We start from the raw sequence: 19,903 nt of genomic DNA, 5'->3' as shown, positions 1-19,903 counted from the left end.
CAATCCAAAGAGACATGGAGCTGCTTATTGGGCCTCGGTTCTATTTAGGTAAAATTAAGGCTTTAGGACTCGGGTTCTTTTAAATTCATGCTGTGGAAGAAGAGACTGAAAGTTGTCGCTGTATATAACCTGAGTCCCCTCACCCAGTACTTGTCGATTGATCTGAGATGTCGTTTGTATCTGATGTGTTTCTCTAATTAAGATCAGGGGAGAATCATTGGCATTGAGCGGCTCCACGCGCCCATTGATTTGACGGTGTTTGTGCGGATGGTGTGGACAGGAGTGACAGAAATCAAACTGGTGGGTTGAGCCACAGCAACACCAGACCGAGTTAGACAGTCCGCATAACCTCCAGTGTTGCTTATTGTGGTTTTTAAGCCACTTTAGGTGCAATTTGGCACACAGTTAAGCAGGTGTTTTGCTGAACAACAGTAGCGAGAGCTGTGTCTGATTTTGCATATACACTGCGCGCAACCCTCTGAATATAGCATCAATTCTGGCAGCACCAGGCTGTTGAGATCATCAATTTCCAATTTTCATCTTCCAGCTGTAATAAGCGATTTTTGTAGCTGTTGATCTCCATCTACTGTAATCTATAACAAAGTATTCAATACTTTATGATAACTGGAGATCAACAGCATAAGCTTAAGTTCTGATGATAATACAATAAACAACAACACTTTTCTAAACACCAGGGCACCTCATCCTACTGCTTTAAATAAGCAATTGATTGTCTCTTTTGGAACATGAACAGTGTGTCCTCATGTTTACTTGAAATGTCTTTAAATGATCAATAGTCCAGGAGAAACAAAGGCAAATTGATTTATCTAGCTTTAATATATCAATACTGGAGATGGTGTATTTTCACAAATAAGGAAAAAGTAAAACAGTCTAGAAAGTTTGCCCATACTTTATTTTAGCCTGAGCTGAGCATAATGCAAAGTAAGTGTTTGGATTGTGGAATGTGCAGAAGCAACGGCACGAATCCCTTCCAGGCCACCATCACCGGAGGCACATCCCCATTGGCTGCCTCCAGGAGATTAAAGAGAATAATTGCCAGCTGATTGGCTGCTTAATTTTTCATGGACCTTTGATGCACAGGGTGTTTGTATTACCTTTATCAGCAGGCATAATAATGGGATAGAGTTTGACACACTTAAGTAATACAGGCTTCTTCACAGAGTCGAGGAGCTGCTGCTCTTCCTCTTGACAGAAAGGTACTTTTCCGGTGCAGTAGGACATTTTTAACATTCTTCCGTGTAGTTAATGCATTACAATTATAGAAAAGGTCAATATATCCATATGTAGGTGCCATGGACAGATTGTCCAGGTAAATTTAAACACATTATTGCACACAGATATCCTGATTTAAGATGCAAACTGATATACACGTTCTTATATTTTGATAGTATGTTAGATTGTTGTTGATTGAACTGTACACACTCTTTTTGGAATGTAGTTTTTGATGTTATTAGAGAGGATTTTAGTTTATTCTAAGTTCAAAATTTGTGTTCTTTGATATATGTAAGTGAAGTGAACAGTGTATTACAAACACCTTTTACCTCAACACCCTAACCAGTGTAGTCAACACTACCACAAAGTACAGCCTAAAATCACACATATTGCATTGACTGAATAAACAGATATCTAAGGAAGCATTCTCAACAAAAATTGAACGTTTCAAGTGAGGTTGTCTCTATTGCAAGGTGATTGTGTTCCATTGCACAGGTGTTTCTGTTTTTCTAGAGACTCATTATGTGCAAAAGGTAGCTGGCTATTTGAAATGAACTGACTTCGTCCCTGCACATTATGTTTTATTTCTAATTTTGTGCATCTTATGGCCTTAACTCCAGCATGAACTGTGTTATGCCACCTCTTTGAAAGCAATATGAAAGTACATGAGAGCTAGTTGTGCCAGCTCCTTCCAGATCAGGGACAGCTGCAGTTGACAGTCCCATGTTCATACCTCTGCCTGGTGACACTAATCTCTTCCTGTAGGTGACCTACCTCCTCATTCGCAATCTGTCTGTGTGTGGAGGTGTGTGTGTGTGTGTGTTGTGTGATGGTTGCAGCGCATGTCTCCTCTGCGGTTCCGCTTCGGAGGTCCAGGAACGGTGAGCTTCTCATGGTTGTCACTTTGCGGTGGGAGAGCAATCATTTCCTTGGACAACAGTCCCATCCTCATCCCTGCTTCCCGCCCGCTCGGATTAGTTCCTCTCGCTGAGAAGATTTGCATCCAAAATATTTTCTCCTTATTTATTTTTTCTCTATTTCCCCCTGTTTTTTTTCTTTCTTTACATCATTTACCATCTGTGTCTCTTTTTCTCTGCCCTTCTCTGTTTCCTCATCCTCGTTTTCCACCCGGACGCTGTGGAGCATTTTATTACAATTGTCAGAAAGAGTAGCAATTCTATTGTGGGGTGATTACGACAGGGTGTTTTACCCACAGATCACCAGAGCAATTAAAATCTGTAAATAAGGCTACCCATGATGCCTCAGTCCAAACAATGGGGTCCCGCAGGAGGTGTTTGTTTGAAGGGGAACTGTGGAAGAGAGAGTTTCACTCTCTCTGACTCTCTCACTCTCTCTCACACATTAATTAGGAGATGCTCCTTCAACCCGACACGGCTGTGTCGATGGGCAGCTTTGCACAATCGCAGTGACACATATTTCAGACACAAGATGAAGTTGTTTACTTTTGTGTAAGACCTCGCATTACGCTACTGCACTTTGTCTCGCAGCATGGCGAAGATAATGCAGGCCTACTATAATTGTGCTGGCTACAGCTGTTAGGAAGAGGAAAGAGAGGCCTGCGCCAGCTACTGTGAGGAAGTACACGAGTAGACACACTTGCACTTAAAGTAGATGGCTGACAGACAACTGCAGAAAATGTGACACTTGGAATTTGAAGGAATAGATTAATAGGCAACAAGGTAAGAGATAGTGACATTTTGATGGGAACATGTGCAAAGTGGAATTTGTTGTCCATTTTGTACACTAGCAAAGTCATTTGCAAAACTGTGGCACTATATTAATATTGGAAAAATATTTCTGAGTGCTCACATTGTTGCTAGTCTTTTGGCCTGCTTTTCTTTTCGCCACTTGGCAGTGTATCACATCTGTACCCTGGCATAACCAGAGGACTACGTTGCCAGATTACCAAGACAATGCTGCCAGATAACCAAGACAATGCTGCCAGAGAATGTCATATTCCTTGAATGCACAGCTTAATTAGGGCTGAAGCTAACCATTACTGCAGAGCGCTACTTTAATTCTGGTTTAGCCTCTTAACCCCAGTTGCTATTAACTACCTGGTTCACAGCAGTTCACAAAGTGATGCAAGTACCCCAAATGCCTCAACTACTTTTTGGTGTTTCTTTTTCTTTGTAGAGACAAAAGGGCTCTTTGTAGTTTCGTGGGAAGACATGTGGAACATGTCATGTATTTGGTGTCAGGATGTGCGCGTACCGCTTCCGCAACCACCCCCACCCTGCTTCATAAATTACTCACGAGTGGAGTTTGGGCAGGTTGGAGCAAAGGAACCAGACAGATAGAAGGAGGGACCGTGGGAGTGTTGCAGCTCGACACAGCACCACGATGATGCCAGGCTCCGTGGGCCTCACCAGAGGCTATATGCCTTACCAAGATCCTGTTTACAGTCAGCCAAAGAAGCTGCCAGCCACCCATTTCCATAACGCTGCCTGCGGTCCTCTGCGGAAACTAATTTTTCTCTACCGGAGATGCACTATGATGCTGCCTGATCTGTACCCATCTCACTTTGCATTCTGTGTCTTCTGTTTCTCTCTTTTGTTTTAATCTGCTTTCCTCCCATCTCATCTTTCCATCATGCCTTATTTGCTGTCTCTATTTTTTCTTCCATATCCCTCTACACTCATCTTTTCTTGGCTTTCTTCCATCCCCAACCATTGAATTCTGTCCTTTCCCCTTAATTCATATCAGTGATTATTGAAAATATTCAGGGAAAATATTGTCACTCAATGTATAGCTTGCTAACAATTAGATTGTTGTCATAATGAGATATCCCATGGTAGTGCTTACAAGGTGTACTCGGCATGTAGGTCAGTATAAAAGTTGCATATAGGCTGGATTGTGTGTTTATATATTAATGCATGGAGGCTGCGGCAGCTTGTTCTCCACTGGTTGGTTGGGATAGAGGCAGTTTTCTTTTTATAACACATTTGTTTATATACTCTGATGTGCATGTCTTGTGAGGAAGTGTGCATTTCAGTATGTGCATGTACATCTTTATTTAAAATATTTATAGTCTGCATTCAACTTTTTCCGCTTGTTAATGTGCAAATATTTTCTTGATTGTTGTCATAAGGGTACACCAGCCATTTCACTGTTTGCATGGTGTCTTCTTTCATATACTTGCATGTCAGTGTGCCATGTCCACTCTGCAGTGTGTTAGTGGTCATGTTTCTAAAACTCGACACATCTCTGCGTGAGCCTGCCATCCTCAGCTTTTTCCCCCTTGTTCTTTCCTGTCACATGTTTGTGCAGATTTTTTTTCTGCTTCAGCCACTTGTGTAGTTGCCATGTTCCTGTGCCTCTACATCAGTAAGCATCTGCTCTTTCAACAAGGTCCCCATGGCCTCAAATGTCAGAGCAAGCAGCTGCCAGACTAGTGCATTGTGCAGCAGACTTGTGTTTCGCCTCCTCCCATCCCTCCACTTCGTGTTCTGTGATGTTAACTGTGATTGAAAGTAAGTAGGCAGCAGCAAGTGGGGGGGAGATGAGGGGAAGGGTCTCTGCTTTTTGGATTCCTGCAGTTTGGAGGTTGTTACTGTTGCTCAGGGCCTGTCTGTCCTCCAGGGCTTTAGGGTCAGGTGGGGTGAGGTGTTCTGTTGTGCATTAGGTACATCTTCCTGTGCCCTCTTGTGTGAAAGACCACGACAATAGGAAGCCATTTGAAGCTTGTCCACATTGTAGTCCATGTACTAAAGCGTGTCAGGGGAAAACAGTGTGTGCACATTTATTTTATATGTGTGTGTGCATGCTCAGGTTTGAATTTGCTTGTATATGCTCTTATATATCCTCTACAAGTCTGCATTTGCAGTGCAACATTTTAGACAATGTGGATCCCCTGATGCACTTCATAGTATAGATGGCGCTACATGGTGTCACAAGATGCCTGTGTCAGAGTGTATGTGGGCTTGTTGCATGCATACATGTGTGTGTATGAGTGAACAGTCGCAGGATGGGAGCACTGAGGCAGAAGAGATGGAGGGCGAACAGACAGGCAGGTGCTCCCCAGGAGGGGCCCGGGGGGCAGCAGGCCAGGGGTAGCCCCTCCAGCTCCCCCCCAGCACACTCTGCTCTGCTCTCAGACACTTCTATTGATTTGTCCAGCAGATATGACCACAGGTTAGCTGCTCTGCTAAGTACTACTCTTTTCACCTCCCTTTGCCTGCAAACAAAGGCTGGACATAGGCTGCATTTGATGTCAGGTGATGTTGTTTCCTTGGTGTTACTTTTACCAGCCACACTACCCGCCCTACCTATAGCCTCCCTCTCTGGCACAGAGCATGTCTGAACCATCAGGGGGCACTGTTAGACTCACTCTTGCCCTAGAAACGACCCAACCCACACCTGGCAGAGTTCTCCATTGTCTCCTCCTGAGGCTGTAGGAAGCCATGAGTTCACAGCTGTGGCAGGTCTACAAGCTGTGAGAAAAGGCACTTTAGATGTCAATCAATCCTCCGCCTTCATCTCAGGATCTCAGAAAGTAGAAATTCTGTGTTAAATCAAGCCTAAAGTAGATTAGTCCAAACAGCAGCTTGAAATTGTGCCTGTACTTTGCTATATGTGATCAACCTGTGTAGTGAAGTGTAAAGTTTGAACCTGACAGATGTAGATGGAAGCCAAAGCAACTCTTGATCAGCTCAAGACAGTTCATCTCATTGCCAAGTTCTTATGTGATCGGAAGTCAGTCGGCGGTACCTCTGTGCTGGCTGACAGGTGCATGAATCAAGTCTTCAAAAGGCCTCATTGGTGACACATTAACATGAGCTGAGCTTCCTGGAGGACTCTGAATTCTGAGCTGTCACAGGTGGCAGATGAGATAAAGCTACTATGCTGCTCTGCTTGTTTCGTAACATAACCCAACTCATGTTGAGAAGAAAATTGGCACCTGCTTGACACCTATTAAAAAGCCGTTTCTGAGATTTGAAGGAGGGTTGTTGTAACATGCCTTGTATTATTAATTAAAACAACCTCCTCTGAGTCATCATCGGCTTTTCATGTGTCCGATGTCAGAACAGATGTGAAGGTAAAACAATGAACAGTGAAAGAAGGAACACCAAAAGGGTGTGGGTGCAGTGAGACTTCCCACGCTTTAATTGAAAACAAGAATGTCCTTACAAGACATTGCAACATAATTTATCATTGTTAATTAGGAAACTGCAGTGTAGGACAGCATAATACCAGCTCGTCATATTGTTTGTTTTTCTTTCTGCACATAGTCGCATGTCATTTTTCATGGCAGAAAGCCAGACTTGTTAGCGTGTGTTAAACTGGTCTTTTCGCTGATGAGAAATGGAGGCTATTACCAGCAATGTCAGCCTGAGGAAACATAATGCAGGCTGAAGGCTACCTGCACGATCTGACTATGTGTGTTGGCACCCTTAAAAGATATTTTTAAATGGTCATGTTTCGAATGTCAAGTTCTGTTATGGTGCAACGATAAAAGCTGGATTTTACTTTTTAATAACTTTATGTGTTCAGTTTATTGTTTGAAAATGCTGTACCTCTTGACCCTGACACACCAAGCCGACGGTTGGCCCTTGGTCAATGTTGGGCTGTCGGTGAGCATCTGTCACCCTATTTTTGGCTGTTTCCCACACTGTTGGCACTAGTTGGCCCTTGACAGCTTTTTATCGGCTGATTCAGCATGTTTAACCGGCATCAAAGAGCCCTTCTTTGAGTGAAATTACTTGGTTTAATGTAGTTGAACTCAATGGAAGAGAAGAGAAAGAGAAGTGAGGAATGCAAACAAATTGCTAAAGTCAAGAGGGCATGAGATTGAAATTAACTTGTTATATGAGGTAAACCATTGTGCTTTTTAGCAGAAACAGTAATAATTGTCATTGTTCGCTAAGACACAATAAATATCCTTTCTTTCTTTCAGTATTGAATTGTGTTGTTAATGTGCTAACTAGCCTCTTGAATTCCTCCTTCTGGTGTATGAGTTTCCCTTTTTTTATAACAGATACAGTCTAATGCCGCCTACTGCTATGTGAAGTTATTTCCTCTTATGCAGATACAAAAAATGCCTGCTAGTTGATTGTTGGCTGTAGTCTTTGTGGTGTATTCAAGTGCAACTTTTTGGCTGAGACACACACACCTTTACAGTTCAACCTTCCACCCCTTGCCAGGTTCATAGGCTCTCATAGCTTTAGCTGTTTTGCTAGCTACCAATACCACTTACCTGCAACATGAACAGGGAGGACAGGGACTAATTGCAGGGACAAATGTTCCTGACTGCAGGGTGTGCAGTTGTCTGGGTCTGGTCCAGGCCCTGTTTATCTCAACCTCTGTTGGCAGTCATACACACACCACACACGCTATGCTCTGATTTAACCAGAGGCAAAGCCCCCGCCAATACCCACTTTCTCTCATCAAAGATTCATAAAGGCAAGGTTCTCAATGATTTTCTGTCTCTTCCCGTATTCACAGCTTGTTGTCCTCACCCTCCCTGTCTCCTGCCAGTCAGACAGCGGAAGTCAGGCGGAATTACGGCTGAAGTGGCCGCTGGCTTCCAGTGTGTGTATATCAGTGTTATCCGTGGGGGTAGGACATGGGCAAGAGGGCAAGGGGACGAATGGATGGTGACATGTTGATGTTGTACTAAAAATGTTAGGAGCCCCCATACAGCGAACAGAGTTAGGCCCCGCCTGCTCCTCTCTTCCCCTCATGCACTCCTTCCGCTGTTCTTTGTCTTCCGCCCCAACCCCTGAGCCCTGTGCGTCGTGACAGCTTCCACACTGGATCTGAAACTAGCTCATTCAGAGCCCCAGTCACCAGGCCCAGGGCACACCATCTGTAGCCCTCGGAGTCCTTCCGTGTGTGTGTGTGTGCGTGTGTATATGTGTGACTATGTAAGTGTGTGTTTACTTCCTTATTTATGTGTGTGTCCGTTTGCATGCAAGCTTACAAGCATGGGTGTGTGTGTGTGTGTGTGTGTGTGTGTGTGTGTGTGTGTGTGTGTGTCTGCGAACCCAAACCACCGTGCCTCAGCCTGTTAGTCTTGCTACTTACCAGGCTTAGCCAGATGAGGGCCACTCAGCCCGGATCTAATTCCTTCGACTCTGGCAGCACTTCACTCCTGGCTCTTTTTGCCTCTCAAGTGTGCATCTGTGACCTTGGCTGACATCGGAGGGGGTTAAACTGTGGACTTGGAGATGTGGCCATAGCGATTGAGTTGTAAGCTAGTTTTTGGATCAGCACTTCCGCACAGCCATCTGGGCTTCTATGGGGCTCAGACAGAGGTTATCCCTCTCTTACTCCCCACAGCTGACCCCGGATCAGCACTAAAGGCAGAGACTTTAGTAAGAAGCATCCTCGCTGGGATAGGTAGTGCAGAGCGGGGATGTTTTGTGCAGTGGAAAAAAAGGAGAGGAAACTAATGAAGAGAGTTGATCCCTGTTACAACTTGAGTTGTAATCCCTCTGTTTTTATTGTGCCAAGCGCTGCTTGTGGCTGATGCTTTATTGTTGTCCTTAGTGGCATGCAAGCTAAGCCTGTGTCACCTTTTTCTCTGACATCTTTTTGACTCACATCAGTATCAATATGAGCAACGTCTGTGCCACTATAGACAAAGGGTTGGGTTCAAGGAAACACAACCCTCGGTTATGTGGGTATGACTGTTATTACATCAAGTCCTGATATCGTCACTACAAACACAGCACCATTAAGTACTTGTTAGACCACAAACAGCCTCTCTTTCAACACCCAGAACAACTTTCAATGAGTGATTTGCACACACACCCACACAAACACACACACCTTCTCATCTACATAGGCAGGTACATAGTATGTTCTCATATACACACACGCCCACACATACCTTCCCTGGCTCGCTGTATTCACTCTTTGCATCCTGTTTGGTGCAGCGCCTCAGGGCCCAGCCTGGCTGCTCTTCAAAACAAATTGCTGGCTGTTCACAGTGTTTTAAATGCCGAGGCCCTTTAATTACACTATTTACTTAATAGGGTGAAACAAAACTCGTGTTCACGCAGCAGGAGCACCAGGTGATGCAGAAGTTCAAACACCTGGCGGAAAGCACTCTTCTGGCATGGACGCACAGCATACACATGTGTACACATGAATGCACACACACACACATACACACACACTCACACAACTGTGTTACAATTGCTGTACGGCTCTCTCAGGCTTGGATAAGATGCTTTACTGAGTTTGGCACTTTTTTTTTTGTTTGTATACTGGTAAAGAAACACCCTACTGCATCTGGGAAAGTGCAACTCATGAGTTACTGTATACCCAGCCTGACATTTTCAGAATGAGTTCATCGTGTACTGTAAATAGAATGGTAGTTTTAGTTGTTGACTTATTGCGGATGCCCATGTGAGAATGTAAACATCTTCTAATGTGTTCCGCTCCTATGTATGTTTGTTCAAAGGTTAACTTAAAAAAGCAAACAAAAAAAACAAAGCAATGTGCATTTTACATTTTACTTGATATTTCTTGTCTAAAGGTGCAAAAGTCTGTCTGATGGTGGCACTACAGGAAAGGTCAGGGGGGTCACCCAAACTTTTAATGATTAGACTGGTGACCTGTCCACAGCGTATACTCTGTCTCTCCTCTTCTGCAAACTTGGATATCGATGTGGGAATCATTATTGTAAGTCTTAAATTATCAGATGTAAAATCAGAGGAATGTGCTTCATCTTCTGTCTAGCATACTCATGAGGTCTCTTTAAAACTTAATGTCATGCTTTTCTATAACATCTATTGTTTTTCATTTATATGATTCATTCAAATAAATATGACACAATTCTCTTGATAAATATGTCATCAAATGCTTAGCTTTTTGTTGTTTGTTTTGCTTTTACAAGAATATCTTATATGTGATGATGGTTGTATTATAGCTTATGCCTGTACCTGTCCACTTTATGAGGCTTAAGATTGATGAGTGTTTCAGTAGGGTGTGTTTACTATCACTGGTGGGCTGAGCCTATTATGTGATCTCGTCATGACAAGTTATGTCAACATGAGGTGACGTTTTTCTGAACAGTTTGAACGAAATCTCATATTTTTCAAATCAGTTCCCCATGAGGAGTTGTTTACGCGCTTTGTTTAAAGGGAACAGCACATTCAGTGTCTCTCTCTTTCTTGTAAAGCAGTTTAAAATGCATGTTTCTGAAACCCAATATCTGTTGTGCAACAGTTTAAAGCTTCTATCTCACAGTTTCACTTTACACACAAAGGCTTCAGAACTTAACACCACATCCCCTGGAGCTAGAAGGATGACTTGTAACCAGGCAATTGAAGTTACAATAGACTATAATTAGCTGGGCCAGCTTGACCCCGCCATTGTCACCTGAAGACAGGTGGGAATTATGCCCATGTTGGATCGACCTTATCATGTGACTGGGGTCAGGTGTCGTCCAATGGCTCTGCTGTATAGCTGTCGAGGCAAGCCTCATCCATCACCGGCTTTATTGCACCGTTCAGATGATGCCCACAGGGCACTGACGCTCGGCCAGGAGGGAGGGTGAACGCGACGGAGGGAAGGGATGAGGGTTAAAAAATGATCGTTTTACAAGAACACTCTCAGAACAAGTTTTCACAGCAACGGTGTGCCATTGCCCTGGAAAACTAAGAGTTAGTGTTCCCAATGACACAGTAACTCTCCTCCTCTTCCTGATTCCCTAACAGCAGATTTACAGCCTTCAAATGCCGAGCTGTGAAAAGTGCAATCACTCGCAGGCTCGTAACCTCTTTACCCTTCGCCATCAAGTTCTGTTATTGCTCCATTTTGTCTCCTGGGTTTTATAAATAAACAGCATCATCAGGAAAAACTTCGCTGTCTCTATAGAACCAACTAGTTAGTTTTGCCTGTATATATCAAAATGTTTCACTATGGTATTTGGCCACGTGTGGCTCATTTGGGCCGATGATGGAGAGGCTTGTTTTGTTGAGCGAGGCGTCCATCCCTGCTTAGTGTTGTCTTTGGGGTGTAACTGGCAGAGTAAACGTTTGTTTTCATTTCGATTTTTTTCATCTTTTCCTTCAAGCCTGCTGCTTCTGTTGAGCTAGCCTGTAGCCTGGCACAGGTGGCTAGTAGGCCAAAAGCTGCAGCCACACTCATTCCTCCCAGTTAGCCTGGAGTGCACACACACAGAAACTTTTTTTCTCTCAGATGCTCACACATACATATGCACTCTCTCTCCTTCTCTGTCAAATATATACACTCACTAACACACAGAGATCCAGAGCCTTAGGGGGTGATCTGTCTCCCCACCCCTTGTCGGGAGAGTAAACGACCAGGAGGGCCCTATCTGTTTGTCCTTTTCCTGTGTCTTTTTTTTTAAATTTTTTATTAGAGCCTGATTGCGTTTGAACAACAGTTGTCTGCTTGTAAATTTTGCGCCTGTGTTGACATTAGGCCACATTCCATCCCATGGCCTGAGGAGGAGAAGGAGCAGGCCGGGGTGTTCGGTAATTTGTTACGCTGTTAAGCACCTAATGGACGTCCACCTGGTTTTGAGAGCAGTAGCTGTAGTTCAGGGGCTTGCCTCCTTTGCACTTCCAGACTGCAGTAGTGTTTTATTGCCTCCAATTATGAAGGCTATTTAGAGGCTACCTGGCTTTGTGTGTGTTTTTCTGTTACATCTGGTTCACCCTGCTCTAGACAGGGCAGCCAGCCAGGCCACATCAAACACTCAGGGTGTGAAGCAGGTGGGGGCTGTGCAGATATGATGAACCTTCCTCTGTTTCTGCTGTAGACACTAACTTCACTTACAGTACATGCCCTTGATGCAAACCCGAGGCCCTGTTTTTGCTGAAGATGCCAATAATGAGCCTTATTTGTTTCATGTGGTTTAAGGAGCAGCCCAGACTGCAGCTGGCAAGAGGGACACCTCACAGGCCCACCCAAAGGTACCCATACACCCAGTCAGAATCATTGTTCCCAGCAGCAGCAAAGCCGTGGTGGCACGTGGTGGAGAGTGTTGAAAGCAGCATGCGGCACCCACCTCTCCTCCTGCCCCTCCTCCTCTTGCTAATGCATTTTTGCGTGGTCTCCACAACCATTAATTAAAGGGGAAAAGAGTGCATCAGATGTTAGTTTTATTAGCCCAGGCTCCTTAGAGAGAATCAAAATGAAAGGAACATATGTCATGCATTTGATGACGCCCCCCCCCTCCCCTCCCCTTCTCTCTGTTTCTCTCTCCACAATTGCCCACCTCACATACTCTCAAAGTGTACAGTCAGCAGCTGTCTGCAGACACAATAGCTTTTGATTGATCCTGAGGAAACGGTTAAGACGCGGCCCTGCATACGCTTTCTGGCTGGCTGGCTGGCTGGCTGGCTGGCTGGCATTCTGCACCACTTTAGATTTAACGCTGAATGTGGCAGTGATTGGGATAATGGGAGTTGGGGATGGTGGGTGAGGATCTGAGGCTCTGTTCAGGCTGTAATGAGGACAGCCCTGAGAGTTCACAGGACCCATGGAGTCTTGGGTGGTGTAGGTTGAGATCCAAAGCTCGACACATCACAGGTTGGGCCTTGTTCTTAATGTCTCCCTGTTATATTGCCCTCTCCATTACATCACTAATATCTTGCACAATGCAGTAGAAAGATAAGTATGTAGAAAAAAGCTATCTCTCTCTTTCTCTCTCTTTAGCCCATTATATAACTGCATGACATAGAAAGACAGATGTGCTCAATAACCTATTTCTTACTCAACATTGCATAGGTACAGAACGTACATGGACAATATACTTATGTCTTTTTTCTCTCTCCTTGCAACGTGATGGCATGCCTTACCTTGAGGGGCAGGCTGATTTATGAGACACATGCCTGTTTTTTCATGACTTGTCTGATTGCATTCTCAGCTATCGAGCACTTAGGTTGCCAAAACCATAAAAATTCACACCTGCACAGGATTGTTAGAATGAGATGAAGCGCAAGGTAGAGCATGAGGAAGCAGGTGATCTGAGGTATTTTGCCTCCCTTAATCAGTGCTGATGTTTAATACAGTTTAAAATTGATATGGATGATTGATTGGTGTTCTTTGTCAAAGTGTTATCTTTTAGGTACTATGCATAGGGCATGGCACATATTTTGGAGATGATTCTTAATGTAATGTTACAGTGCACATGGTTAAACTGTAAACAATAATCATATCTAATGAATCACCTGTCAAATCTTTTGTCTTCTGTCTGTTTTATTAGCAGAGAACAAGGTACAAAATCTTCAGGTTGTCATAGCCACAATTGTGTAGCCTATCATGCAAAAGGTTCAGTCTTAAAAAAGTTTAAGTGTAGTTTTTGAAGGTTCTACATGTGACATTCAGAGCATAAATATAGCAGCAAACCACAATTTGCAATATAGATATATAGTAGAGTATTGGCATCCTGAGCAGAGAATGCAGTGTGCTACCCCTGCATGTCAGCTTATGTCAGAGTTTACCTTAGCAGCTATATGCTGCTAACGAGGCCTCGGGCTCGGGGGTCATGAGCCAGGAAAACACACTGATAATGTATTATGAACACTATAAAATGTTTATTAGATATGATATAATTAATCAGATTATGATAAATGAAAAATATGCACCCCATGCTTCCATATATGTATCACTTGTGTCTAAACATAAAGCGAGAGAGACGAGCGGACCCACACAAAAACACACACATAAAGACAGCTCTGCATTTGAATAGAACAGAGCAGAGCAGCAGAATGGCTGCTGACCAGCGTGGAGAAATGTGCATTGCCAGAAGACTGCTGACAGGCGGTTATGTGGGCAGTTTGGCGTCCAGTGTGAACATGGTGGAGACACTTGGAGCACAACTTGGCAGTTGTTCTATACGGCGAGAATTTTTACAATACTATTAAGGTACTATGGTGATATTTTATACTCATTTTTACATTGACACACCAACAGGTAGGTAATTTGGCTCTCAACTAAAATGATTAAACCATATCCATTTCAGAAAAGATGTCAGTTCCTTCCAAAAAGCTTTCCATGAGCATAGTGTGGCTCCACCCTTGTCCTAAAATGATGTCCTGATTCAAGCAGCCTGAGCTGTCTAGTCCCATGTGGTTACAAATGACCTCCTGTAGCAATAATGCAATAAGCGTTGTCTCTTATCTGCGTTCTCGGGGTTCTTTTTCACTTGGCCTGACACAATTGTGCATTTATCAGTGTAATTGCAAGAGTTGGAAGCACTGATGTTGTCTATTAGGCGGATTTCCATCCTGTTAAGAGCAGAGGGCCTTTTAATGTATGGCCCTGCTTGAGTGAACTGCTACACAATTACACACTGGCCAGAGATTGAGTGGGCTGATGATGCTGATGATCGCGATCCTTGTGATGGTGGTGATGGCAATGATGATATTGGACCACCCTGCACTCTCTTAACAAGCCTTTCAGAGAGTGAAACAACAAAGTGAAACCGAGGTTAATCATTTTATTTACTCGTTTTTTTCTCTCTCTCTTTCCCCCGCCTCTCTCTTCCTCTCCCTTTCCTTTCTTTAACCAAGTGATGGAGCCCGGACTGTGGAGCGGGGGGGTGGAAATCGATGGGGAGCGCATTACAGTAAAACGTATTGATTAGGAGACCTGCGAGCAGTGTGTTGGTCGCAGAGATGGTGGAATGATGCAATGCTTAAAGGAATTTATCCTTTGACTTTTACATTAACCTTTTATTGACTGCTTTGCCTGTCCATAATTAACACTCACTTTAGCTAAAGTGGTTAGTTTGAGCGCAAAGGGGGCTCCGGCCCTTATTGCAGCGAGGACCCGTCGAGCTCCCGCCCCAGCCGCAGTTCAAGTGCACTGTGCTGCATGGAGGGAAAGGCCTCTGTGGAATAGAGGCGAAAGAATCCTAGATACCTTTCACATTAGCATACCATTTGAGCAGGGGCCTGCCAGGCTATAAGGTTTCAGGGCAAATTGAAATGAGTGATTGTGTTGCCAATCTCTCTTGACCGAGCGCCAGATGGGATAGTTAGGCCCATATCTGTCTGGGGTTAATCCATTGGAACAGCCTGGACTCACAAACACATTCTCTGCCTTCTCAACCCCCCTACACATACACAAACACACACACCTCTTTGTCTTTGACCTTAACTTTAAGGTGGGCTGTTCTGCCATGGGAAAGTCTTTTGGTGAGCCTTGTTTGTACGCCACTGTGGCTTACGCTGAATTTCTAGCAAGAGCCCTGGAGAGCTTAAGGCACCTCGCTTGATATTGACTTTTTGTTTGGTTCCATTTTAGCAGTCAGGGGACGGTACTCTGTGAACAGTGGTAGATTGTGTTAAAGTGTGTGCTGAATTACCTACACTATATTATCTTTGATAGTCTTCCAGTCTTGATATCTTTTATATCTCTGGTAACCCAGGAGCCTTCTATTTGCAAGCTAATGTTGCAAGATCCCTTGTCAGATAAATGCGGCAGCTCTGTTGAAGGCGGCTGGTCAGGTTTTATACGCTATGTAGCCTTTCAGAATGAGTCAGGGCAGCAGAAAAGAGGCGAGTGTTTTCTCTCATAGCTCTACAGCATGAATACTTAATCAGGCACAATCAAAGGCCTGGGTTCCCTTGGCCTGTGGTGTCCTCAAGCTGATGTCAGCAGAACCACACAGTGTGTGTGTGTGTGTGTGTGTGTGTGTGTGTGTGTGTGTGTGTGTGTGTGTGTGTGCGCTGTCTGGGTCAGTTTGCACTCTCTCTCTCTTGCACACTCTATAGATATGTATGCCAGCCATGTCCTCCTCCTCCTCCTCCTCTTTCTCTGAAGTGGCGCTTCCTTTAATTCACACCCTAAATAAATGATGAGAACATTTAAACACACGGCTCGTCGCAAAGCCCCAAGGTCGCCTAATCGTATTATTTATGAAGTGATGTGCTACATAATGGTACTTAGTGCATGTTAACAGATGCTATTATCAGGCCCTGATCCAGAGCGCAGAAGATATATTGGAACAGTGGATGTTAATGCTGCTCCTCACCACCGTAATGCAGCGGCTCTTTAAAGGGCTAACCGCACCAAAATGCAGCACTTAGGCCGAGAGCCAGTCGAACATTAAGTGGCTCCGGTGAAAATATATAACCACAAATTGTGGCAGCCCCCGGCTGTCCCCTGACAACTTTAACATCCCCTCATCTCATCCATAACCGACCCTCATATCCTTCTCTTCAGCTCGCCGTGTCCTCTCTAACCCCTCCTTTAGTCGCTGGCCACAAGGTGGTGGTGGTCTTGTATATGTGGGGGCTGTTTGAGGTTTTTTAGGGTGTGGATGGGGTAAAGGGATATGATAGGACAGACCCTGGTATAATGACTTAAGTAGAACTAGCCTTGTGGCTTCAGAAGGGAATCTTAGGCCACCACTCACAAGCGCACACACACTACACACACAACATACAATTTCCATCCTCCTCCTCTCCCTTTTGCACCTCTAGGTCAGAGGTCACTCTCATCTGTCAAGAGGCAGAGGGAGGGCAGATTTACAATGACAGCCGAGAGCAACACCAAGTCACCGCAGTAAATATTTACACTGGTCTGACAAAAGATGTGGCGAAGGTCTGTGGGGGCTCCAAACACTGTAGAAATTACAACTAACCTCAGATTATTAATCATACGAAAATCACACAGTGACATGAAAAGGCTGGTTTTCTCACGTCTCTGTCATGATTGCAACAAAACAGAGAGTGATGTTCTTGTGAAGGCATCCCGCTGACTGTGCCTGCATGTGTGTAAGATAAATGGGACATTAATCATGATACATGATATGATGGTTTCTCGTCAGCTTGATACTGCTGCTGCCATTTATGGCTTTAGAAATACTTTCCTGACGCATCACTTCCTCCCACTCTCTCAGCCTTGTTTAGCTCAATGAGCTTTCCTGACTTCAAGGTTTAAAAACAGAAACGCCTGAAAAGGATGTGCAAGTTGCATAAAGATCAATAATTTAAATATCACTTAGAGAAACTTTTATCTGAAGAAGTTTTACAAAGAATTCAAAATCACTTCTAGACTTAATTTTACAACAGATTACACAGACACACTTACTCTCATATCCTGGAGGTCCTAATTGAGCCCAGTATTATTAGGAGTCATAAAAAGGAGAGGAAACACACAAGCTGACTGCCTCCTGGTCAAACACACATTACCTACTGTGTGCTTAGGGACGAGTTTAAGCGTGCGCGCCCGCACACACACACACACACACACACACACACCATCATTGACTTAACAACTTGACATTTCTGGGACTTATCCCTTTAAAGCCCCCATCGGTCAATACAGGAAGACCACAAAGAAAGATGTCTGATCATCTTCACGAACAACAAACCAGCAAAAGTTACAGACCATTAATAGGAATATGCTGGATTTCATTTTTTTAAAGTTGCACTTAGAAAAGGATGAAGACACATACTTCTTGAAATGATTTGATTATATTTTTAAAAATACGAGCTTCATATGAATTTGACTTAGTATAGCAGCTGTTCCCAAATAGTGCCCACAGCTCAAAACATAAAAGCACTTGTTGAAAGTTTAGTGTGCGACCCAAGACGCGTGCCCTAACGCTGACGAGTGTCTACCAGTTGGTTTTGACGGGAAGGAGGAGTTAATGGGTGCACTTGTTTCCTGTGTCCTGTCGCCTCAGGTGCCACTCAAATCTGGCCCAGACATTACCCCCTGAGGAGGCCCCAGTGGACCGGCCTTTCTGGGGTGTGGATGACCCCAGCATGCCGCTGCCCTTTGATCTGGCTGACATCATCAACAGAGTGGAGTCACTGCTCTGGAGGTGGGCCTAAGATGTTCAAATTTGCTCATGTGCATGTTGTTGTGTACATGGCTCATGCTGGATGTGGTCATTAACAGTTGGCAAGTTGTTTATTCATTACTCACCCATGATGTAATGGTCATTTTATTGTTATTATCTAAAAAGTGCTTTATTCTCACATACATTTACACAGACACATGGATACTAATGTGATTATTTACAGACCAGTGTATTATTCAAGACATGATGAAGTATCAAATAAGGAATTTAGACAGTGTTTTGCATTTTGTGCATGCCAAGCAACATATGCTGAAAAGCTGGCCCGAGGTATGAGCATACTAAATGGCCATGTAGTGCCACTGTGGGACCCCAAAAGGTATATAAAAAAAATTGTGAATGACAACTATTTTTCAGCTTTGGGAGGTGCTTAAAGTCTCAAAAAAGTCTGTCCTGGCCTTGATGGTTTCATGTACAGATACATGGAACTAGAGCTGGGTATTAACCAAAATCACCCAGTACCATGTATTCGTGAAACATCTCATGTCAAATGATACTTGTTTTCAATCCTTTTTGCACCTTGGGTCTGATCCTGGTTGATCACTGTTGGATCTTGAAACTTTCTGTTGCTGCCATCTCCAGAGCCACTTTCCTCTCTGCAAATGGTCAGCTCAGTGTCTGCCTGGTTAGCATGAGCAAACACAGCAGAAGCAACAGGAGGAGCTAACATTCAATATAGAGCTTTTAAAAAGCCCCAACAAACACACACTGATGCCAAAACGGCTCAACGTTACAAAGCAAGGCTTTAAATCAAACTCAGATGAGCTTTTTAACCCATATCCAGCATACAATTACATCAAAACGGTAAGTTCACAAGACAGGACGCACATCATAACATTTGAAAAAAATACCCTTTTGCCATCACTATTTATTTTTTATTTTCCAACAGGATGTGAAGGATGGATGGAGGAACTGAGAAAGAAAGAAAAAAATCCCACCAGCTTTTTTGAATGGCCCCCACATCAGTTGAGGGGACAAGACCACTGATGACACCTCCGTTGTGATCCCATCAAGACTGATTTCCTTTCGATTGGTTCATTTACACCCCCCTCCCCCCTTACTCCACCCTCCACAACCCAGCTGACCCTGGCATCTCAGCCGCTCCAGCTCGGAGTTGGCTGGAAGGAATCCAGAGCACCACAATAGAACCAGAATAGTGCTTCAGTAACATGCTAACAACGCAAGCTAAGCAACCAGCTACTAGTGTCACAACGGTCTAACGAAACATAAGTGGAACCTGCATTTCAGTGTTAGCATACATGTGTAACTATTTATTTCAGTGTATTCTGTTACTTAATCTCATGTAACCCAGACATGCTTTTATCAATAGATTGACTCATTCTCAGTAGTTACAGTACAGTACATACATATACAGTATGCTTTCTATTTGTCACACAGTGTTATATTACAGTATAGAATGGTAAAAAGAAAAAAAAACTCACTTTGCTCACATGGTATTGCATTCTTCACTTGTGTATAGTGTATTACCTTTTATTGTGTTCAGAAATGGAATGAGGCTGAAGAGACCAAAGAAAGATTATTATAAGAAAGTTATGAATGTCACCCAACGGAGAACATGAAGAATGTGTTGTTTGGTGTTTCGGTGCGTTTGTTGTGCTTGTGCCATATGAAGGCGGGACAGCGTGTTTGTGTGTGTGCATTTAGCCATGTGAATATACAGTATCAGTCGTTGGCCTGTGTGTTTGTGCATGTGCACGCTCACTCTCCCACGTCTACATGAAGGCGCGTGTGTGTGTGAGTGTGATAGTGTGTGTGTGTGTGTGTGTGTGTGTGTGTGTGTGTGTGTGTGAGCCTGTTAGGCAGCCTGCCAGTTGTTTGTTCTCGAAGATA

General features: G+C 43.9%; 1 protein-coding gene across 1 annotated transcript in view; it reads left to right on the top strand.

The window, feature by feature from the left end:
* The window catches only part of fto (FTO alpha-ketoglutarate dependent dioxygenase), a 136,859-nt gene extending 117,156 nt beyond the window's left edge, over window positions 1-19,703 (top strand). The window contains exons 10-11 of the mRNA XM_042487948.1: window positions 17,876-18,016; window positions 18,942-19,703. Coding sequence (XP_042343882.1) covers window positions 17,876-18,016; window positions 18,942-18,948 — 148 coding nt within the window. The 3' untranslated portion in view covers window positions 18,949-19,703. The remainder of the gene's footprint in view (window positions 1-17,875; window positions 18,017-18,941) is intronic.
* The last annotated feature ends 200 nt before the right edge of the window (window positions 19,704-19,903 follow it).

The sequence above is a fragment of the Plectropomus leopardus genome, chromosome 1 (assembly GCF_008729295.1).
Source record: "Plectropomus leopardus isolate mb chromosome 1, YSFRI_Pleo_2.0, whole genome shotgun sequence".
NCBI lineage: Eukaryota > Metazoa > Chordata > Actinopteri > Perciformes > Serranidae > Plectropomus > Plectropomus leopardus.
The sequence above is the reverse complement of the archived record's forward strand: the minus strand, read 5'-3'. Positions and strand labels throughout refer to the sequence as shown.